The 25393-nt window shown below is 32.6% G+C and overlaps 1 protein-coding gene across 5 annotated transcripts in view; it reads right to left on the bottom strand.

Annotated features, from left to right (window-relative positions):
- The window catches only part of LOC308639592 (transmembrane protein 182-like), a 569067-nt gene that overhangs the window by 352337 nt on the left and 191337 nt on the right, over window positions 1–25393 (bottom strand). Inside the window, exon 6 of one of the 5 annotated variants that reach the window (XM_081277822.1) lies at window positions 23961–23978. The exons of 3 other annotated variants lie outside the window; for them this stretch is intronic. In XM_081277822.1, coding sequence (XP_081133948.1) covers window positions 23961–23978 — 18 coding nt within the window. Of the gene's footprint in view, window positions 1–15526; window positions 15576–23960; window positions 23979–25393 lie in introns of those variants that run through there. One more of the 5 variants, XM_081277829.1, reaches the window with a different exon arrangement.

The raw sequence follows: 25393 nt of genomic DNA, 5'->3' as shown, positions 1-25393 counted from the left end.
TATGATGAAGGGGGAATGAATTAAGCATACATTTATTTATTTATAATATTTTTATACCTTGATTTTATTTATTTATTTTTATGTGGTGCTAAGGATTGAACCCATTGCTTTGCACATGCTAATGCTCCACCACTGAGCCACAACCCCAGTCCCCTAAGCATTCACTTCTAAAAAGAACAAATACTAGTGGTAATGATCACAAATTATATGAAAATATATTCAGCATCTTTCATTATTTGAGAAATGTAAATCAAAACTACACTAAAATTCCTTTTCAGTGCAGTCAGAACAGCAACAATTAAGTATTTAGATAAAAACAAATGCTGGATAGTACAACAAGGGAAAAGGAACTCTTGTATGCTGTTGGTGGAAATATAAACTGGAAAAACACCATGAAATCATTATGAAGGATCCTCAAAAAACTAAAAAGTGAATTACCATAAGACCCATCTATACCACTCCTAGGAATTTATGCAAAAGGATAAAAGACAACATACTTATAAGATAGGAGAATACCCATATTTATTGCAGGATAATTCAAGATAGTCAAATTGTGAAATCAGCCTAGAAGTCAATCAACAGGTGAAAGGATGGGAAAATGTGATATATATATAACGTATGTGTGTGTGTGTCACACATACACACACACACACACACACACATATATAGATATACACTATAGATATGAATGAAATAATGACATTTTATGAAAATGGATGGAACTTGAGTATCAGTATAAACCAAACAATTCAGAATCAGAAAACAAATATTGTTTTATGCCAAATATGGAAATTAAGGAGAAAAGACTAAAAGGAAAACATCATGAAAGTAGAAAGATGACTAAAAGAGTAGAATGGGGGATGAGGGGAAAGGGGGAGAGGAAGTTAAGGGAAGGTGTTATGAATTAAATATTTTAAAAATATGTTATATTAATATAAAATATGTTATAACAAAACAAAATATTTATATAATTGCATAGTCAGCATCAAAATAATCCTCCACTTGGCTCAGGCACAGATAACTACCTCCTGACTGAACTTTGTTAAATCATATTATATGAAATAAAATGGATAAATATTTTGTGAGTACCTTCCAGGCACTGTTGGGAAATCTTTTTTTTAATTAATTAATTTATTTATTCTAGTTAGGTATATATTAGAACAGAATACATTTTGATTCATTGTACACAATTGCAACTGAACTTTTTATTTCTTTGGTGGTACAGGATGTAATGTCGCATGATATGTGCAGTCATACATGTATCTAGGCTAATGATGGCCATCTCATTCTACCATTTTTTCTGCCCCCATATCCCCTCCCTTTCCCACCCTCCCATTTGCCAAATCAAAGTTTCTCCATTCTTCCCATGATCCACCCCATTATGGATCAGCATCCTCTCATCAGGGAAAACATTTGTGCTTTGTTTCTGGGGGGATTAGCTTACTTAACATAGCATGATATTTTCCAACTCCATTCATTTACTGACAAATGCCATGATTTTATTCTCTCTTAATATTGAGTTATATATATATATATATATATATATATATATATATATATATATATATATATATCTCACAGTTTCTTTATCCATTCATCCATCGAATGGCATCTAGGTTTGTTTCACAATTTAGCTATTGTAAATAGAGCCACTATAAATATTGATGTAGCTGGTTACATATGCTGATTTTAAGTCCTTTGGATATAGACTGAGGAGTGAGATTGATGGGTCAAATGGAGTTTCCATATCACGTTTTCTAAGGAATCTCCATACTGCTTTCCAGAGTGGTTGCAACAATTTGCAGTCCCACCAGCAATGTAAGAGTGTGCCTTTTCCCGACATCCTCACCAACACTAATTGTTGCTTGTATTTTTAATAGCTGCCATTCTGACTGGCATGAGAAGAAATCGTAGAGTAGTTTTGATTTGTATTTTTCTCATTACTACAGATGTTGAACATTTTTTTCATATATTTGTTAATCCATTGTATGTCTTCTTCTGAGAAATGTATGTTCAGCTCCTTGGCCCATTTATTGGTTGGGTTGTTTGTTTGTTTGTTTGGCTGTTACTTTTTTTAGTTCTTTAATATTCTGGAGAGTAGTAGTCTATCTGATGTGTATGTGGCAAAATTTTTTTCCCAAAATGTAGGCTCTCTGTTCACCTCATTATTTCTTTTTCTGAGAAGAAGCTTTTTAGCTTGAATCCATCCCATTTATTTATTAGTGATTTTATTTCTTGCACTTTAGGAATCTTTTTAAGTAGAAGCTTAATCCAACATGATGAATATTTGGGCCTATTTTTTCCTATATTAGGTGCTGGGTCTCTGGTAAATTCCTAGGTCCTTGATCCACTTTGAGGTGAGTTTTGTGCATGGTGTGAGATAGGGGATTAGTTTCATTTTGCTGCATATGGATTTCCAGTTTTCCCAGCACCATTTGTTGAAAAGGCCATCTTTTCTCCCATATATGTTTTTGGTGTCTTTGTCTAGTATGAGATAACGGTATTTATGTGGGTTTGTCTCTGTGTCCTATGTTCTGTACCATTGGTCTACAACTCTATTTTGGTGCCAGTACCATGCCATTTGTTTTAAATATTGCTCTGTAGTATAGTTTAAGGTCTGGTATTGTTATGTCTCTTGCTTCATTCTTCTTGCTAAGGATTGTTTTGACTATTCTGGGTCTCTTATTTTTCCAAATGAATTTCTTGATTGCTTTTACTGTTTTTATAAAAAATGACATTGGAATTTTAGTTGGAATCACATTGAATCTGTATAGGGCTTTGGGTTGTATGGCCATTTTGATAACATTAATTTTGCCTATCCAAGAGCATAGGAGATCTTTCCATCTTCTAAGGTCTTCTTCAATTTCTTTCTTTGTGTTCTGTAGATTTCATTGTAGGGGTCTTTCACTTCTTTTGTTAAATTGATTCCCAATATTTTTTTAGGATATTGTGAATGGAATAGTTTTCCAAATTTCTCTTTAAGAAGATTCATCACCGATATATAGAAATGTATTTGATTTCTTGGTATTGATTTTATATCCTGCTACTTTGTTGAAACCATTGAGATATCTTAAGGAGTAATCACATTCTGTGCTATTAGCAGCAATAAGATTGGTAAGGTAAGTATGATAATTACAGTTTTATTTATTTATAACTGAGGCCCAAGGACCAACATATAGGCTAAAACTTACATAGACACACACAGCTAATTTCTGAGTTTGATTTCAAAGTGTTTTTGTGTGTATGTGTGTGTGTAATTTTTTTATCATTATTATTCTCCATAGTTGACTAGAGGTAAATCCCATGCTGATTTTTCTTCCTACCTTGATACCTTTAGTTTGGAAATGTCATGTGTATGGACTGTGCTCCTTTCATTTATTTGGGGCTTCATATTCCCCTTCAGTGGTTGTAAATTATGAGGGAGTAAAAGAGAAAGTTGTATATTTTATGGCTGTGTAAGATTCAGTACTCACCATCGCATATATCGTTTGTTTGATATCCATCTGCTTGTCAATCACTCTTGGAAAATATTAAGACAGTAGATTGTGACACACATTAACAAATGTTAGTTTAAAAAATGATTGAAATGAAGTATGCAAAAGAACTCACTAGAGACATTTAATGAATTCTGTTTAAAATCATGTGTGGAAAACCTCCTGAACTCTTGTTGGTATAAGAGGAGGGCTCAATACCCAACACTCTTTTTACCTGTCCTGGGTTCAGAACAACACAACAGATATATATATATATATATATATATATATATATATATATATATAGTTGTCAGATAAATATGTTATATGTACAATTCTTACAGGGTATAGACTTGATCTGACCAAAGTGATTTTTATTGGTGCATAGTAAATTTTCAGAATGATATATTTCATTGTGGCATATTGTTGCACATTTATAACACAATCTAATCAGTTTACTTGCCCTATACCAACATTTACCCTCCTCTCTTCCCTAATGAATATCCCCTTCCTCTACTCTGTCGGTCTCCATTCTGCTTTCATGATGTCCTTTTTCTTTTTATATTACTAGCTTTTGCATATGATAGAAAACATGTATTTCTCCTCCTGAATCTTTTTCACCTCACTTAATATGATGTTCTCTGGTTCTATCAATTTTTCCAAAAAATTAAATTACTTCATTCTTCTTTATGGCTGAATTTAAATCCATTGGCATATATAACAAATTCTCTTTTTGATTTGCATAGGCTGATTCCATAATTTGGCTACTGAGAATTGTGCTGCTATAATCATAGGAATCCATGTATGTCTAAAGTATGCTGACTTTAATTATTTTAAACAAATACAAAAGAGTTATATTCTGGATGTTATGGTAATTTCATTTTTTGTTTTTTGAGAAAACTTCTTAGTGATTTTTATAAAGGCTGTAATAATTTTATATTCATACCAATATAGTATAAATTTTCTTTTTCCCCTCACTTGCAGTTACTTGTACTTTTGATGATTGTCATTATGATTGAAGTGAAAAGAAACCTTGGTGTAGTGTTGAATTTGCTTTCCCTGATGGCTAAAGATATTAAACATATTTTTCATATAATTTTTGGACATTAGTAATTTTTATTTATAGAAGTGTCTATTCAGTTCATTTTCCCATTTATTAGATGGGCTATTTTTTTGCTGTTGAGGGTTTTCTTAGTTCTTTGTATATTCAGGATGCTAACTCTCAACCAGAAGTAAGGTACAAAAGATTTTCTTCCATTCTCAGTCTCTCTCTTCACATTATTAACTGTTTGTTTTAAAGAAGATTTTTAATATGATGTAATACTGTTAGTAGAGTCTTTCTATTTTATCCTAAGCTACAGTACTGCTTTACTATTCAGGAAGTTGTTGCTTGTGCCAATGGGATAAAGTGTTTTCCTTATATGTTTTCTTCTAAAACATTGCAACATTTCTGGTCTGATGTCTATATTTCTCAAATATTTTAAGTTAACTTTTTTATAGGCTAAGCAATAGGTATCTAATTTGTTTCTTCTATCTGTGGATGTTCAGTTTTCCAGACATAATTTGTAAAAGAATGTCTCTTCTCCACTGTATATTTAGGCAACTTTGTCCAGAATCACATGACTATACTTGTGTGTGTTTATTTATGTGTCTTCTATTCTGTTATATCTGTTGACCTGTCTTTATATCAGTACCGAGATCTTTTTGAAACTAGAATTCTAGAAAAGTGTTTGAAGTTCAGTATTATGATGTGTCTAGTTTTGCTCATTTTGCTGATGATTGCATTGGCTTTCCTGTGCTTTTTGTTCCTCCATATGCATTTTTGTACTGTTTTCTGAAGAATGTTATGGGTATTTTGATGTGAAACATGGAATCTGTGGATCTCTTTTGGTTATATGGCCATTTTATATAATATTAAATCAGCCTATGCATAAATACAGGAATATTTTGCATTTTATAGTGCCTTCCTCTATTTTATTTTTCATATCTTTAGTTAGATTTATTCCTCCATATTTTATTTATTTACTTGGAATTTGTGAAGATTTTTTTCAAGTTTCTTTCTCAGCAGAATCATTACTAGTGTATTGAAAAATTATTTATGTACATTTATTTCATGTCCTGCTACTTTGCTTAATTGTCTTTATCAGGTTTAGATGTCCGCTGTGGATCATTTAGGATCTTTTAAGTATAGTATAATTTCATATATAAACAGGGATAGTTAAACTACTTCCTCTTTTATCATTTTTATTTATTAATCTTGCCTAATCGGTCTGGGTAAAATTTCAAGTGCTGTATTGAATAAGAGTGGTAAGAGTAGACATCCTCTTCTTGTTCCTGATTTTCTTTTTTTTTTCATTTTTACCTATATAATGTGTAGACAAGCTCTTTCTAGTCCTAGTTTTTTTCAGGGTTTCTTCTATTAAGGAGTGTTGAATGTTGTCAAAGTTTTTTTTTCTGCATATAATGAAACTAAAATGTGATTTTTGTCCTTGATTCTATTTATGTGGTATATTATGTTTAAAGATTTTCAAAGGTTGAACCTTCCTTGCATTATTGGAATTAAACCAGATTCATCATGTTGTATAGGCTTTATAATGTATCATTGAATTCAATTCTACTTGTATTTAATTAAGAACTTTTGCATCTATGCTTATCAGAATATTTGTCTCTAGTTCCCCACTCCCCCTTTGAAGTGTCCTTATCTTGTTTTTGGAGACAGGGTGATGCCAGTTTCATAGAATGAACTTGGGAATATCTCTTCCCTTTTTCGTTCATATAATAATTTGAGGATTTTGTTGATAGCTCTTCAAACATCCAACATAAATCAGCTATGTTTCTGATCCTGGTTTTTCTTTGTTGGGAGACTTTTCTTACTGCATAAATCTCATTACATGCTATTGGTCTGTTTAGATTTACTGTATGTGTTGCTTCCATTTTGACAGATTGCATGTGTCTAGGAATTTATCCATGTATTCTAGGCTTTCAAATTTGTTAGAGTATAGGTTTTTCAAATAATCATTTATGGTCCTCTGGATTTCAGTGATATTTGCAGTAATATTCTTTTTCATTTCTAATTTTATTAATTTGATTGTTATATACTTTAGCTTTATTTAGCTAAGAGTTTACCATATGTTTGGTTTTTTAAAGAGCCAACTATTTGTTTTTGTATTCCTTTGTATTTTTCTTTTAGTTTCTATTTCATTAATTTCAGTCATATTTCCAGCCCATTTTCATATTTTTTATGTTTTTAAAACTTCCTGTGTACTTGTAGATAGACAGCATGCCTTCATTTCATGCTTATGTTTTTTATGCAACATTAAGAATTGAACCCAGTGCCTTACACTTTTAATGATCCACTCATCATTCAAATGTGTCTTTTTCAATCTTTATATATGTGTATATTTTCTGTCATTTTTCTTGCTGTTGATTTCTAATTTAACTCCATTATGATTAAAAAAGATATAAATGGTTGCTTTACCTTTTTTGTATGTTTGATGACACTTGTTTCATGCCCTAATATACCATCAATTTTGGAGAAAGATCCATGACAGCCAATATGAAAATCTGTTGAGCTGTTGTTTTATAAAATATTCTGTAGGTATCTGTTAAACCAATTTAGTCTATAGTCTAACTTAAATCATGTGTCTTGGTTGATGTTCTGTGTGGATGAAATATAAATGAGAGAGAAGTATAATAGTCCTGCACTATTATTGTTTTATGACTTACTAGTCCTTTTATGGACCTTTAATATTGAGTAATATTTGATTCATGAAGTTGAGTGCACCCACACTCATGGGACAAATATTTACAATCATTATATCATCATGTTGGATTGTCCCCTTTAGCAGTCAATATGCAATGGTGTTCTTTATCACCTCTGATTATATTTGGCTATAAATATGCTTTGAGTGATTGGAGCATAGCTAATCTTTAGCTTTCACATTACATTTGCATGAAATATAATTTTCTATTTTTTTAATTGCAGTCGCAAAATATCTTTGCCTGTGAGGAGTGTTTCTTGGTGACAACATAAAGTTAAATATCTTTATTTAATATTTCAATTCACGTATTTTAATCAGAGAATTAAGATCATTTACATTCAGTATTAGAGTTACGTTCCATCATTTTTGTTTAAATATAATGTATGAATTGTTCCCAATTGTCATTCACTTATTTATTTTAATGCGATTTGTTCTTTTCCAAGCTTTCTTCATTATTTTTATCTTCCTTTTTTGTTTGTAGGAGTCTTTTAATTATCTTTTCCAATGCTGGCTTAGGATTCATTAATTTTTTAGCTTATGCTAATTTTTGCAGGTTTCTATTTCTTTTCTTTTTTCTTTCTTTTTCTTTTTTTTTTTTTGATTCTGAAGGTTTGCTTTGCTGGTACAGTGAAATATGTTCGCTCTTGTTTTCTTTCAGGGCTTGAAATACAACACCCCATGTTCTCCTGGCTTTTAGTCTCTGCCAAGAAATCTGTTGTTTTGCTGATCAATTTTTCTCTAAGAGTGACTAAGCAATTCACACTTACACATTTCAAAATTATATTTTTACTGAATTTTTCACATTTTAAACTTATGTCTTGGAGAGGTTGTTTTCTGGTCTTAGCTATTTGCAATTATGAATGTATCAAGTTCTTGCATGTCCTTCTCATTCCAAAGATTAGGAAAGTTTTCTTCTACTATTTCACTGAATAAGATTTCTATGACATCTGTCTGTATCTCCTCTCTGTCCTCAAGATATATGATCCTCAAGTTTGTCTCTTAATGTTGTCACAAAGCTCTGTTATATTCTTTACATAATTACTTTTATTTTTATTGAATATTTTAATTTCCCCCACTTTTTTCAGGCTGATATTCTCTCTCTCTTTTTTTTTGGTATAATCTGTTGACAAGATTATTCACAGAGTCTTTTAAAGTTTGATTTAGTTTGCCTTTTCTAAGTTTTCTACCTATTTCTACTTCAGAATTTCTATAACTTTACTGGAATTTTTTTTCACGTGTTATATTCTCTCAATTAGTTCATTTATTACATCTTCTTTAAATTCATTGATCATTTTAATGATTGCATTTTTTAATTATTTGTCAAACATTTCCTCCACTTCAATGTCTATTGGTTTTATGATTGGAGTTTCATAGATTTGAGGACATGTTTTGTTAACTTGTTTTGTCACGTTTCCTGTATTTCTATGTTGAAACTTCCATACCTGCTGGGACGGGTATATATTGTACTGTTTTATGAGGAGCTTTTCTGAGTTTATTTCTTCTATTACATAGACTTGGTGTAATTTTTATATGAAAGCATCCATTTACTGTGATCACCGTGCTATGATCAACCCCTATCATCATTTTGATGGGAAATAACAATAACCAGTAACTTTGGCTACTTTAGAGTTTATTATGTACTGATACAGCATAAAATATATTGAAAATATTATCCACAAATCCATATGTCTAAAATCAAAAGGACAATGATATAGAATAGGCTAAAAACTTAGGTTTTAAAGAGTGAAATATTATTATTAAACTATAAAAGGCATGAAAAGAAACAGGAAAAAAGAGAGTCATAAAGAGAATCAGAGAATATGAGAAGAGAGAAAAAATAAAATAAAAAATAAGAATCAAGATAGGATCAGTTAATCAAAAAACAAATTTAATATCTATAAAAATTAAAATGTGTAATAACAGATAATGAAGGAAACTATCAAAACAAAATAGAAGACAGTATCAATGAAATTTTAAAAAATAACATAATGGTGTTTAGAATTATTCCTTGCTGAGGCAATTGAGATGGACAAATTTCTTACAAGGCATCCCAAGTTCAGATTCTTTCAGGTTTGTGGAAGCATAACAAATGCCCATGACTTCTCATGTTGACTTATGAACTTCTCTAGACATGAATATGTTGACCACACCAGCCATTTCCATGCTGAATTGGGAAGCTATTTATTTAATTCCTGTCTAGCTCAGCTTTCTGTTTCAAAAATGGCACAGAACTCTACCCCTGGTCCTCATTCAGACAGAGCTGTTTAAACACACTTTTGGTATAAATCTAATGAGGCTCCTTCTGTTTCTTGACATATCTGGGCACCTAATAGCTCTCTGGAGTGTCAGAAGAAATGGCACCTGATTATGACCCTGTGACTAGCTTTCTCCCTGGTTTGGGCTGCAACCTTTTGTAAGTGTTATGCATACCCAAGGCTACCAAGGAGATCCCACCCCTAACTTTCTGATGAGGCTGATGTGGCTCTGAATGTTCTGTGATAAGTCTAGGTGTTTGACATCGCTCAGAAATATTAAAACTTATCGGGCTGTAGTGGGTGTGTGCTTGTCTGTGAGATGTTTCAGTGTGTGGCACCTTGGAATAGAGGTGGCATTGTTTACAACAGACGTGGCTCAGCCCACAAGAGAGGTACATGCCACACCTCTAGGAAATGTCATACATTTTTCCCTATTCTTCTCTGCTCCCATTACCAGTGGTGAGGGTGGTTGCTTGCCAACTGCTAGCTTGTAATGAATTCACTGCACAAGTGACTCAAATGGCCTTTTTCAAAGGCATTTCCTATGATAATATATGCTATTATTTCTAGGTGTTAACAAAATTTACGGATTTAATCTTTTCTATTGCAGCACTTTTAGGCATGGTCTTTAAAAATAAATGTCTGACACAGTTCCCCACCAATAAATTTTAAAAAGGGAGCATTTCTGAAAAACTAAGTTGCTTTATAACTCTTTTCCCAGGCGAACTCATTCTGATTTTCTTTCCTGTCACTTACTTGTTTCTGATGTAAGCTTGTCAGCTTTGCATTCCTTATATTGTCCCTTTGTTAATTCTCCCTCCCCCCAGCTCCCCAGACCTGTCCTAATGCTGCATGTGCAGTAAGAGTTCTAAGAATTTTTTTCTGCTTTCTGTTCTAGTAACCAGAATTTCCTACTGTCTCTAAGTTCTAATACTGTTTCTAAGTGCATTGCCTCTTTTACCTCATCAATAAGCTGTTCTCTTGCTGATTTGATTCCAAATTGCAGAGGATCTGAGATCTACAGCCTACCTGTAAAATACCATCTCATTCTTGTCAGGGGTAACCATACTTATATCAACTGGAGTAGTAGATTTTAACTGAATTTAACTGAGATATAGTAATTTTCTTTGCTCTCAGGAGCACATAGAAGACTCTGACATTATAATATTCCCTGGTATGCAGGGTGCTGGCATCCTCCCTATTGATCTCTCAGCACCTGCAGGCCATAGGATAAAAGAGTACCAATCCACTTTTAACACTGGACTGAATTCTACTTGAATTTACTTGAACTACATTGTATAGAATCTTTCTCTGAATTTAATTATAGATCATATCCCCCAGAGAAAGTGTACATATCAATAAACTAGCCCACTAACAGTGAAAAGATAAGCATGTGTTCTTTCTATGGGCATTTGGTACATCCAAGAGAGATATTATAAGAAAAATCTCAATTATGCTTACTTATTTACTTGACCAAATAAGTCTGTTATATAAATACATCAGTGAGAGGTGAAGATTGGAGGAAGTTGAGAAACAATTGATGTATTAAAACAGTATTTTCTTGTGCAAACAGGAAAAATTGGAAAACATGATTCCACAAAATAACTCTATTTGCCAAGTGATATTGTTATGAGGAATAGTTAATTCTATATTTATTTATTTTTTCAGTGGTGTGGGTAAAGCCCCATAAAAAGAGCCATTGTTTTCAATTGTGTGTGATTGTGCATATGCATTCTGTGTTTGTCTATATAATAACTGAGAAGAGAAAAAAAACATAGAATAGAGCCCTTTTGTACCATTATTTTTCTACTTATGCTATTATGTCCCTTCCTTAAGTTTTATAAAATTATTAAGAATGTTGCTGATTCAAAATGTAGGGCTCCATTTGATTCAACTCCAGAGAATGTCTTCTGAGAATTTCCTCTGTATATGTCAGATATCTTAGTTTGCAATAGTATCAAAGTACTGAAAGAACCCCCCCCCCCAATTGTGGTAAGTTGTAATTTTTCAAGAAAAGCTCATTTCATCCAGGTGTTCTCTGCCTATCTTTCAATAAAAGTGGTTCTCACTTTTCCAAGAGCATTTCAAAATCAGTCTTGAGCTTCCCTGAAAACACACACACACACTCATTCCACTACTGTAAAAATGTCTGTGTTCCATTCTTTATGCATAGCAATTAATTTCCTATCTTAAATGAAAATTTGATGGTTGTAGCTCTCTTTACCATATTTTCTGAATGTAATGTAGTATGAGTCCATTTTTTCCTTTGTAATATGGATCCAGGAAGGAAATTGATACTTTCTTCTGGCCTGAGGAATACTTAGAAATCAGGAATCTATTACTGCACTATTTTAAAGGCTTTTCATTTTCTGAGACATACTGATTGACTATACAATCTTCTATTTTATCATTTGTTATTGTTGCTCCTGCGTTAAAGGCTTTGTCTTCAGCACATCAGTGTCCAGACATGGAGCCTTTGTAAGGATATTAGATCATGAGTGGATCAATCCACTGATGGATTCATAATTTCATTACATTATTGAGATTTAATAATGGTGCAGTCTAGATGGAAGAAGTACATCTTTGGATGTGAGTACTTGAAAAGTACATCTTGTCCATGCTTCCTCCTCTCCCTGCTTCCTGGCCACCCAGGGTGAAGAGCTTTCTTCTGTCACATACTTCTTCTATGATGTTTTTGCCTTGCCAAAGACCCAACACAATGGAATCAACCAATCATAAACTTAAACCTCTGAAATTATGAGCCAAAACAAATATTTCTTCCTTTGTTTAACTCAGGTATTTTGTCACAGTGATGAAGGGCTAACAAATCATCTCTTACTCTTCATGGCCACTTTCATTGATGCACTAATGTTTACAAGGTCTAATTAATAAGTTTTATCTCTAGTCAAATAATGCTGTATTCCAAAACAATAACATGCCTGACATGCAATACTGAAATCTCAGTTCAATGCATTCTCTAATGTGTGGGAAACTTCCTTCCCATCCACTTCATAATGTACTCTCAATTTTTGCATGCTTGCTATACTTCACAAATCATAATTTCTAATATACAATATTATAGGAGAGATTGTGGTGCTTTGCCCAGATCTTTTCTCAATAAGATGGTATTAATTCCATCTTCTTCTGTGTCTGTTTCCTATTGACAAATTACAGCTGCATTACTCTCCAGAAATTGTCCTTGGGCCAAAGGAACCAGCACTATCAAAGTGCATGATTTATCTTTTGCTACATAACAAGTTAACTTTGAAGTTTATTCGTATAAAAAAATGCACATTTATCTTTTCTATGATCCATGAAACTAGTCAAGGCTTAGTTGATTCCTTTGCTTCAGGATTTTTCATAAGGCATCTATCAAAATTTTTTTCAGGACTATGATCTTATCAGATGTCCCAACCAGGGAAAGATTTGCTTTTCAAAATCACTTATGTTAGTTTTTCTTTTTTTTTTCATTTAACACTCAAGATAAATCCACCTAACACTGGTCCTTCTCCTTCTCAGTATATGTCTCCAATTTCACTAAAAATACATGTCACCAGATATGATCATCCTCAGCCTCTTCATTGAAAATTGCTAAATCTCCATGGATCAATGTCCAGTTTTAGCCCTCATTTATTTAACATCTCAGAAGATGACTTTAATATCCTCTTTCTAAAGTTCATCCTTTCATCTATATCTTTGACCATAATTATCCCATATACTTAGACCTCATTCAAACAAATAAATTTTCCTCACACATTAAACTTATTTCCCCCTAGTACTGTTTCAGTTATGAATTTATTTAACTATAGACCATCTCATAATCCCTGAATATTAGTTTTCCATTACTATAATGAATAACTGTCAAAATAAACTCATAAAATAAGAATTGGGGGGATTCATACTTTTGGGAATTTTTGTTCTTCATCAATTGACTGCTTTACATTTGGGCCTGTGGCATGCCAGCACATTGTGGCAAGGAGCACGTGATGTAGCAAAGCCACTAGCCTCTTGGCAGGGAACCAAAAAAGAGAAGGAAGAGACAACATTCCCAAATTTCCTTTGAGGTAATGTCATCAATAATTTAAAACCTCTCACAAGGCTCCATCTCTTAAAGTTTCATTACATTCTTATAGTGGCACAGGCTTGGTACCTAGCTTTTAATACCTCGGTTTTGGGGAACATTCCATATCCAAAATATAACATTGCAATATTGAACCACAAAAGCTCATGTCTATCTTACAGTGAAAAATGCATTCAGCACGTCTCCAATAGTCCCTAGTTTCTTAAATGGTTCAGCTCCTCTGAGAACCTAAAGTATATTCTTGACTCTGAGTCCCTATAAGAATAAAAATAAAAAGTTGCATATTTCTTAGCTTTAATAACACAGGTGTATCATTCCCATTCCCAAAGAGACAAATCTAGGAATAAAAAGGAGAGATTGGGGCAAAATAAGACTAAAAACCAACAAGAAAAACATTAAATCCTATACCTCCATATCCAGTGCACAGGACAAGTTATGGTAAGATGTGAGTTCCAGCGAGTAGACAACTTCAATATACTATGGCTTTGCTGACTTCATCAAACCACATGTTCACTCACTGTGGTTGGTTTTGTATATTTTTTGAAGCTTCTCACAATATGCACTCTTCCTTCCTGTAACCTCTTTCTTTTTTCTTGAGGTCTCCATTGCAGTTTTATCTTACACCTTCATACATTAATTCTAAGAGGTATTTGCATGGATTCTGATCTTGACACAGGATGCCCATAACTCTTGCTTGCTGCATACTTACAAAATTATGAAAATAATTTGAGGTCTGCTTACAATACTGGGTGCTCTGGAACCATGGCTGCAGCAGTGTCATGCTGGCTTGACACAGGGGAAAAAAGCTAGGCACTTTCGGGTATTCAGGGAGCCCAGTGCTCTCTTCTCAAAATACTGTGTCCTGGAAAGACTTTGAAACAAATTTGCACTTCTACTTGTTTGTTTCTCTGATGGCTGTATTCTTACTAGTTCCTGAGATTCTCTACAGGTTTTTTTTATTGTCCTGGTGCAAAATACTTGGATTTTTTTAAACTGTGATAATAACCAAATGTACCTTGGTAGCAGTTCCAAACATATTTCTTCTCTCACCAGATTTATCTGTTCCAAATATTTACTCCTGATTCTCACTGTAAATTCAGCTAAAAAAAAAAAAAAAAAAAAAACAGCAACAACCATGTTACTGCCTGAATGTTAAGCTGCCTTGAAATTTTCTCCATCAATTAAAGGACTTATCTCCTTTAAACAGCTTTACACAAAATCTGAAGAAATAAAAAAATACATTCAGATTATTCTCTATAGTGTAACAAAAGTGCCCCTTAGTCTAATTTTTAATAAATTCCTCATTCCAGGAGAATAATCTCAGGAGCATAATAATTACTGTCCACTTTCCTACCAACATCCTGTTCTTCTGAACCCCACCAGAAATGCCTATTTAGCTCCAGTTACAGTATTCCAGGTTTTCTGTACCTCACTCTTACAAAATTTTATAAACTTCTCCTGAAAACCAATTTCAAAGACTTCCAAATGATATTTTTATGTATATTCACAGCAATTATTCCAAATTTATGTGTTAGTCAATTTTGTATTACTATTACAAAATAACTGAAATTATCTGCATGGGATCTCTCCAGCAAGGAGGTCCACAGAATAGGGTAGAGGAGAGTGTGTATGCAGAGTCACTAATCAAGACTGCTGAGACCAAGCAGGAAGCAGGTCTGATTTTATTGTGCAGTTACCATGTATATATACTCAGGCAGTAGCTAAACAGATTACAGGCAGCCACTAATGCAATTTCTGCTAACTTTCCTTGCAGTGACCAGTCAAGGAGTAGGCCACAGAACAAGCTCAGATGCCCTTAATGTATGCCACGTATGCAGTACTCCAAGCACTTATCCCGACAATTATCAACATGTTGTGGTTTACACTCTTGGAAATTTCAGTCCATGTTCAATTGGCACCATTGTTTTGGGACTCTAGTAGGGCAACATATTTTTGTGAGAGGGATGTGTGGTGGATCAAAACCAGTCAATTAATGGTTGTAAATCTGGAAATCAAGAGGAAATTGAGACACACACACACAGAGAGAGAGAGAGAGAGAGAGAGAGAGAGAGAGAGAGAGAGAGGATTTTTGTCTCAAAATCCTCATCAAATATATGCCTCAGTGACCTAAAAATCTCTCACAAGCTGGGTACTATGATGATGCATGCCTGTAATCCCAGTGATTAGGGAGGCTGAGACAAGAGGATTGCAAGTTCAAGATCAGATTTAGCAACTTAATGAGGCCCTAAGCAAAGGAAAAAAAGGACTCAGAATGGTGCATGTTTAGAGCAACATTCCAGATCCAAACTGTCACACCATCTCTATTAACCCTATGTCTCTTTCTTTAAGTACTTCTAAAGACCATGTTTAGTTGCATCTTTCTCCTCATCTTAACATATTTTATTTTTGTTGTTTCTACACTATTAACATCATAACAAATCCAAATTGTTTCCATGTTCATTAGTTTATTCACAAAAGTCACCATTGGGTCCTGATTTAGTCATATTACATAATATTGTACAGGGCATATTCCTTTAATTGGCTCTGTAAGTCAATCACTGATTAATGAAACATTTTTACCTTTATTTCTATGGCATGAGTCTCCCTTGGGTACTCTCATTTCTTTCTTATTTACTTACCACAGACAGTTTTTCCTTAGATAACATCCCTTAAATGGTATGTTTTCTCAAAAAGTCACAGGACTAAAATTGAAATAGCACCTAGTGATCAGAGATAGAACAATTTGGTCTAAAGAAATAACAGTAACATTGGTTGGATATCCAAAAATTAAAATAAGTATCTTTGGGTCCATAATGTAAGTAGGTGATTAACTAAATTAATCAAGCAAATATTCCATACATAAAATTTTAAAATAATAAATGTAAAATGATCAGCAAAAGCAAGGTACTAAGAAACTCATTGAGACCCCGTCTCTAAATAAAATACAAAAATAAAATACAAAATAAGGCTGGGAATGTGGCTCAGAGGTTGAGTGCCTCTGAGTTAATTCCCTGGTCTCATTAAACAAAAAAATTCATAAATAAATAAATAAATGTAAAATGAATGAGGGAATTAGAAAACACCTTTAAAACACTACAACAATATTTGTTACTGTCAAGATCCATTAAAGAATGTTAAATCTATGTTTGACATATTTTAATGAGAACAGGTATTTGTATAACCTCAAATAACTCCCTCAAAATATTTGGTAATTACTATCATTGTATATGTCCACAAATAGTTTAATTGTCTTTTTGTTGTGATTCTCCTCTCTATTGTATATGAGCATTATTCCTCTCATTTGAGTGTGAGATTACTTATTTACTTGAGTTCAAAAAATAATGTATTGGAAGGAATATTGCTAATTTTACAGTGGAGAAATTTGGAGTATATTACCTTCATCAAATTGTCAATGAATGTTATATGGTAAGTGGTTACTCGTGTTAATATCATGCAATCACTGATATTACACAGTACAATGGCACTTTACCTTTGTTGCATTTTCCCAATAACCCATAACCACAACACAATCATGAATAAACATTAGCTAAATGTGAGCTGGGAAACAATACACAAACAACTTTTTAAAAGTTTCAATGTCATGATAAACAAGGAAAGATAGAAAAACTGTAAAAAAAAAAAAGAAATTAAAAGCCTCACAAAAGTGCCATGCTGGATATTCCTGGATTGCTTCCTGAGACAGAGAAAGAACAATAACAACAAACAAATAATAATCAAACTGCAATCAAAATCAACTCTGTTGTTCTCTTATTGGTGTTATATCAATGTTAATTCCTTGGTATTGACAATTATATCATAATTATGTAATATTTTAAATGTATCTATTCCTTAGTGGTTAATATTTTACATAAAGTTATACTCCATTTATGTATGATGTGTCAAATGCATTCTACTGTCATGTATAACTAATTAGAACAAACAAAATATATACTAAAAATATTCTGCATAAAAACTGTTGTTTGGGGGCAATGTAATTCAGTAGGATAATTTCAAATACTGTTTATATATAAATGAATATCAAATCTTAATTTTCAGTCCAGAACTTTTATCTACGCTTCAAATTTAGTAAATTTTTTTGGAGTAAAATAAATCAATAAAACACAAAGTACAATTTTAAAAGGCTCATCTGAGATATTCTTAAGGAAAACTAACAGCAGCAACTTTTTTTTTTTTTTAAATGAAGCCAAGATTTGAAGCCGATGCTTAGGGAGGAGACTAGGTCTTTCATACACACTTCTATCCATGTCAGTTGAATAAAGTGTATAAAATCAATAAAACAAATTGAATCAAATGAGTTTTCCCTTTTCAAAAGTAGTGATGATAAAACAGCCCACCTCACAAATTAGTTATAAAAATCCTATAAGTCAATTTGTTTAAAATCACTCTGTAAAGTGATAAGTTCTATGTAAATGTTGCCTATTATTCTTGTCAATCTGTGGTTTGCTTCAATTTAGTCATAAAGAACCCCATTTCACTAAAATTTTGGCAAACAGAATTTTTTTAAGCTTGTCCTGTTTATGACTGCAATTATTGGTGTATAGGACTAATTGCACCCACAAGTGGTTATCAGCATCTGCTAGGAGGTTTGAGGGCAAAATTACCCACTTGTACCTTGTTTTGAGAGTTTAATTAGGTGCTTACAAAACTAATTGAGGGCATAAAAAGAGAGAAAAATGGGCTCAGTTTAGGTCTCAGAGACTTCACTCTATTCTTTTTTTTTTTTTTTTTTTTTTTTGCATTGGAGAATGGAGTTTTCAAATGAGCCCTCTTCCTAATTCTGTGCTTTGCTTAGAAAGATGGTGTGATTGACTCACCAAATGCAGTTCTCCAAAGGCAAAAAATGTACTTAAGAAAATTTAAGGATTTTCAATATACAGAAACTATAAGCCAAATTGTCTTAAAAACATGTTGTATCAATAGTGCCTGGCCTCAGAAAGCCTTCCTTTGTTCCCTAAGACATCACATCAGTATAACCAAAGCCAAAATATACATAAAAGTAAAATTGTCTTCAAAAATGAAGCTTCAATCTTAGTATAACTGCACCTTAACATGATAACATTGGGCAGGTTTTGCTACCTCATTGCCATTAATTTTGTCCTGTGTAATAATTCATGAGCCTAAGCTTGTTGAACAGGTGTCAAAATAAGATAATATATATGAAAAAATGTAAACAACAAGCACCATTATGTGAATAATCTGAATAAATTAGACCTTTACTTTTCTAAAGATTTTATTGTTTTACACATGCCTTCTAAATAGGCCTTATTATTTTTTATAGTTTGTTCTAATTAGTTATACATGACAGTAGAATGCATTTTGACACATTGTGCACAAATGGAGCACAATTTCTCATTCTTCTGGCTGTACTTAGTGCAGAGTCACACCAGTAGTGTAGTCATACATGTATGATGACATCCATCTCATTCCATCATCCTTCTAATCCCCACACCCCAACCCCACCCCATGCTCACTTCTGCACTATCCAAAATTTCTCCATGCTATGGATTAGCATCTGATTATCAGAGAAAACATTCAGCCTTTGGTTTGGGGGGTTTGGCTTATTTCACTTAGCATATTATTCTCCATTTTCATCCATTTACCTGCAAATGCCAAAATATAATTCTTCTTTAAGACTGAGTAATATTCCTTTGTGTATATATACCACAGTGGTTTTTTACCTATTCATCTGTTGATGGGCATCCAGTTTGCTTTTATAGCTTAGATATTGTGAATTGAACTGCTGTATATATTGATGTGGCTGTGTCACCAGAGTATTCTGATTTTAAGTCCTTTGGGTATAAATCAAGGTGTTGGAAATCCATATATAGCAAAATAAAATTAACCTCTATCTTTCACCCTGCAAAAAACTCAACACAAAGTTAATCAAAGACTTAAGCACTAGAACAAAGACTCTGTGACTAATAGAACAAAAAGTAGGCTCAAATGTTCGTCATGTCAACTTAGGATAGAACTTCCTTAACAGGACTCCTAAAGCACAAAAAGTAAAATCAAGAATTTATAAATGGAGGGCTGGGGCTATAGATCAGTTGGTAGAGTGCTTGCCTTGCATACATAAGGCCCTGGGTTCAAGCCCCAGCACCACACACAAGAAAAGAATCAATAAATTAAAAAGCTTCTTCTCAGCAAAGGAAACAATAACATGAAGAGAGAATCTACACAATGGGGAAAAAATCTTTACCACATGTACCTCAGATAGAGCACTAATGTCCAGGATATGTAAAGAACTAAAAAAAAACTTAACAGCCAATAAATAAACAAATAAAAATAAATAAATAACCCAATCAAAAATTAGGTTAAAGAACTAAACAGACACTTCACAGAAGAAGAAATACAACTGATGAACAAATACATGAAAAAATGTTCAACATCTCTAGCAATTAGAGAAATGCAAATCAAAACTAAAATTTCATCTCACTCCAGTCCGAATTACAATTATCAAAAATACAAGCAATAATAATTGTTGGTGAGGATGTAGAAGAAAAGATACACTTATGCATTTCTGGTAGGTCACTGAACTTAGTGACATTCAGAAACCAGCTGTGGGAATGACTCATTTCCTTCCAAGAATTTCAACCATGAGAAAACCTTAGCTCATGCCTAATTGACATAAGAAGATGGGGGCTGGAGCTGTGACTCTGAACAGAAAGCTTGCCTCCTATGGGTTAGGCACTGGGTTCTATCCTCAGCACCACATAAAAAATAAATAAATAAATAAATAAATAAATAGTGCCCATCTACAACTAAAAATTATTAAAAAAAGAAAGAAATGAGAAGATGGCATCAAATTCAATAACATCTACCAACTCACAGAATTAAAAATTCTTTTCATACTCCAGAATATTATACAAATAGTTTTGTGTACTATTCAGTAGAAATAGCATGATATACATGTACATAGATCATGTTGTTCAATACATTTCAGTACTGGAAGAGACACATATACCAATACAATAATACGCCACCCATTGACAGGAATTCTTTTTAGGAAATTCCAACATTGTGTAAAAACTATAGTGTGTGCTACACAAATCTCTATGGAATGCTTGACTGAACACCTAAGCTATATTATAGACACTATTTATCCTGGACTACAAATCTGTACAGCATGTTACTGTACTGAATACTGTAGGCAATAGTAATATAATGATAAATATTTGGGTATGTAAGCATAACTAACATTGTAAAGATACAGTAAAAATATCATAATATAGTATAAAAATAAAGAAGTGGTACACCTATTTAGAATACTTGCCATATAAATGAAGTTTGCAAAATTAGATGTTGTTGTTAGTGAACAGTAAGTATAAAAAAACTATCACATTACTATATACTACTGTACACTCTAAAAACACTATACACTTAGAATATAATAAAAAATATTTTTAATAATAAATTAACATTAGCTTGCCATAACTTTTTACTTAATAATTTTTTAAACTTTTTTGCCTGTTTTGTAACATCAATATCAATGCCATCTACCTGTGTATCTTGTCTAACTGGAAGGTCTTAAAAGGCAATTAGTCATAAAAATCTATCATACATTATGATAATATTGCATTCTTCTGGATATCTCATAAAAGATCTTTCTAAGGCTGTTTTAGAGTAAGCATTTTAATAAGTTAAAAATTACTCTAAATTAGTGATATAAGTATGGTATAGTAAGTACTCACACCAGTAATATGATTTTTGTTTTAATCATAAAATATTATGGGCTGACATAATTTTAAGTGCTGTATCTTTATATGACAAAAGGTATAGTAGTTTTATTTATAGCAGCATCACCATAAACATATGCATAACATGTTGTGCTATGATGTTACTAATGTTACAGTGTCACCAGGTAATAGGAAATTTTCAGCTCCATATAATCTTGAAGAAGTACCAAAGTATATGCAATCAAATGTTGATCTAAATTGTATAGCACATGACTATATTTAACACTTATTTTTAGATTTAAAAAAAAAACTGAGACTTAGAAAGTCTGAATAGTTTTCTGAAAGTCAAACGTTTTTCTTAAACCTAGAACCAAAATGCATGATTCTGGACTTCCTGGCAGCAGCTCTTTCAATACAATAGAATTTCTACAATATGGTAAAATTACTTTAATTTAGGATTTTCACCTATAAAAAGTGAAAAAAATTTGGTATCATTTTATTCTCAGGTTATAAATATTCTCTGCCAATTATTATAAATATATTTTGTAGCAAACAATTTTCCTGGATAAATCAAGACAAGGAAATGTACATGGAAAATATTTTGCTATTTTAAGATTCTATGGAAATAATAATAATAAACCATTTATTGAGCATTCTTAAACTCCAGTGACTATGTAATTTATTTTATATAAATGACTTTGAAATTTCAATGAAGCTGATACATTTATTCCAACATAATAGAGAAACAACCTAGGATTTATAGATAAGAAAATCTACTCATGATCCTATAAAAAAGTAGAATATTCAAATACCTATTACCAACATAGTAATCTTAGATGGATAAATAAGTGTGTGATGAGATGAAAGGATACATAATTTGAAAGTGTGTCTGAAGTTTCTATAGTTAATAAATATTAATAAATTTTAGATGATTGCTTATGGGATAGATGTTAGTGTAACCGACGTGATTCTGCAATCTGCATTTGGGGTAAAATTGGGGGTTCATAACCCACTTGAATCTAATGTATGAAATATGATATGTCAAGAGCTTTGTAATGTTGTGAACAACCAATAAAAAAAATAAAAATTAAAAAAAAAATTAAAAAAAAAAGAAATTTATCCCTGCTCTGAACAGGGACTACAAGCAGGTGAAGTAATATTTATATATACTGTACTTTGGGGCTCTGTATATTTAATTACTAAGTAATCTTTCCTTCATTCTGTCTCATTCCTAATGTCTATACTCAAATTTTATATTAAAAATGTGTTGAACAACATATAAGGTGGAGAAACCTAACAAAAAGAAAAGATCTAGAACTAGATCCTGGAGCAACCCTGGCCGCATTTTCCTTTTGTCACAGTGGGAAGCCACCTGTGAATTACTTGAGGGTCTTCTCTAAGTATGGCAGCCAGGGAAATTATAGGTTTAACCTTGAGAACTATCCAAAGCTCTCCCACACAATAGATTGCTCAAGGTACAAATTATCTCCCCTCTACTAAGAAGATCCCTCATAGTAGTTCTAGAGATGGGAGTAACCCTTTGGTAACTGAACAGCCCACCTATAACCTTTTTTGGTGAAGAACATTCTATGGAAGGCCTTTGATGTTCCCCAATATAGATAAAACAAGCACAGGTTCCATTTCACTCTTTTTTTAAACTTTATTTATTTATTTATTTATTTATTTATTTTTATGTGGTGCTGGGGCTGGAACCCAGCGCCTCGCACACTACCACTGATCCACAATCCCAGCCCCATCCATTTAGCCTTTTTAGTATTGAAGCTCAATCTGTAAGATTGGCTAGCCCATCCTGTCTCTGCTTTCTCAAAATATTTTCTGTGTCCTGCGTTTTTTTTTCCTTTGTCATTCTATTTTTTTTTTTTAGCTTTTTCTCATAGCCAACCCATTGCACCAAGGGAACCCCATTCACTACCTGCATGGGTCAGGACTGGATATCACTATACCCTGCGGAGTTTCTTTGGCCCAGGAGAAGAGCCTAGCTGGTCTGGAGAGCAGAAAAGAGCTCAGGGAAATAGGTATTTTCCAATTAGTAGAGAAATATTTTAAATTATTTTAGCAAATTTTATAACTAAACCCATGAGTGCTGCCTGAATACCATCTCTGTCTATTGTGAAAGTCAGTGCCTTTTATTCCATGATGAGAATTCAGGCTTATCATGTAAAATAGTCTAGCTTAGAAGTTGAGGGGAAAAATAGACTCAGCTTTTACTAGCAATGGTTTTGGATAAGAATGATACATCAGGAAAAAAATACAAAAGATGAGATGTGATAAAATAGTCCCAGAAAGGGAAGATGTAAAGAGCAGAGACAAATATCACATATCAGTTACAATATTACCATAAGCATGTCTTTCTCACTTTTTCCTTCTTTTCAGAAGAAGCTCAATAAAACCTAAAATTTAATAGAACCTAAAGTTTAAAAATTAAGAAGGGCAAAGGGAAATATATTGTGGTTTAAGCATACCATTCCTTGAAACACATTCTTTATCAATCATTAGGCCCATCTTGGTTTTATAGGAAAGCAATTTTTTCTCTGATAATCTTCATAAGCTTTGCTGAATATCATATGGCATTGTTATAAGCAGCGCTTTTCAGAAAGTGATAGAATATTTTAAAATGCTTTTTTCATGTTTAACTGGAAAATAATTCAGAAGTTATTTAGTTGAATACTCACCTATTATAGATGAGTAAGCTGCTGGAGAGAAAGGAAGTATCCAAGTCATACAACCAATAATTGACAGAACCTAGGCTAGAACCAAGATGTTTTTAATCCTAATCTATCACCCTTACCTCATAATGCTTTTTCTTAATGAGATATTCTAAGCTTTCAGTTGTCATTTGCTAAATTATTCCCAAACTCAAGGTTCTCTGTGACACTGAATCATTGTACCCTGTTAGTGCAGTAGCCCAACTCCATGAATTTTCAAAGCCTTTTTGGTGGATGTAGCCCTGGTTCTAAGACAATGTATAAGATGACCTCCAATATAGTAAACCAATTCCATGGTTCCCCTCGCAAGCTCTTGAATGACTGGTCCTCATTCTCAATTATTAAGGCAACATGCAATTCTAGTCTGGCAAATGGGCATTTTAAGTTTAAATGTGATTGATGGTTTTCATTGCTTATGTAAATGCAGCTTTATCTCAGGTAGTGAAGTGTGAAGTAAAAGGCTATAAAGAAATAGAAGCTTGTCAGGTAAGGAAAAAAACAAGTGCCACAATTTATAGTACTGCTAATGGATGCCCATTAATACTTCTATATCCAGAAAATCTGTAGCATAGAGATACATAATATTTTCTGTGTTATTTTTCCGAATTTACTAACCTTAGATTTATGATTTCTATGAAAATTTACTGCACTACTGTTTAGAACCATACACAGAACATTGTAAGTCCCTCATTTTCCTGTTCATTATTTAATAGTATGACATTAGGATCATGGTTACAACAATTACCTACATTAAGCCCTCATCCAAAAACTAAGCAGGCTAACATGCTTTACACTCAAGTTAACCACTTCCTCTTTCGTATATAGCTATAACAGCAAAGATTTGCATATTTGTAGTGTGTTAAAATTATATAAATTGTGTCTCATGTGTATATACCCAACATTGTATATTTTAAAATAATAATATATTGTACTTGAATTCACATATCTCACAATTCATCCTTATAAATATATAGCATGGTTTCAAAATAAATATAAGGATGAATTCAGTGGATGTTATTATATTCAGTCCAATTCAGTGGATGTTAGTATATTCAAACAATTGTGCAACCATCACCCCTATTTAATTTCTGAACATTTTAACCACCCAAAAGAAATTCATCACTATTCATACCCATTCAATTCCTCCAACCAACCCAAGAAATCAGTAATCTATTCTTCAATAAGAAGAATTACCCATTCCAGATATTTCATATAAATGGAGTCATACCATATGTGGTGTTTAGTGTATGGCTTCTTTTGCTGAGCATGGGTTCAAAGTTAATTCATGTTGTAGTATGCATCATTTTATTTCTTTTAATACCAATTAATATTATAGCTCATGTATATAATCACATTTGTTTATAAATTCATCTGTTCATACACATTGTGATTGGGTCCAC

The sequence above is a fragment of the Spermophilus citellus genome, assembly GCF_964194105.1.
Source record: "Spermophilus citellus genome assembly, chromosome: X".
Lineage (NCBI taxonomy): Eukaryota > Metazoa > Chordata > Mammalia > Rodentia > Sciuridae > Spermophilus > Spermophilus citellus.
The sequence above is the reverse complement of the archived record's forward strand: the minus strand, read 5'-3'. Positions and strand labels throughout refer to the sequence as shown.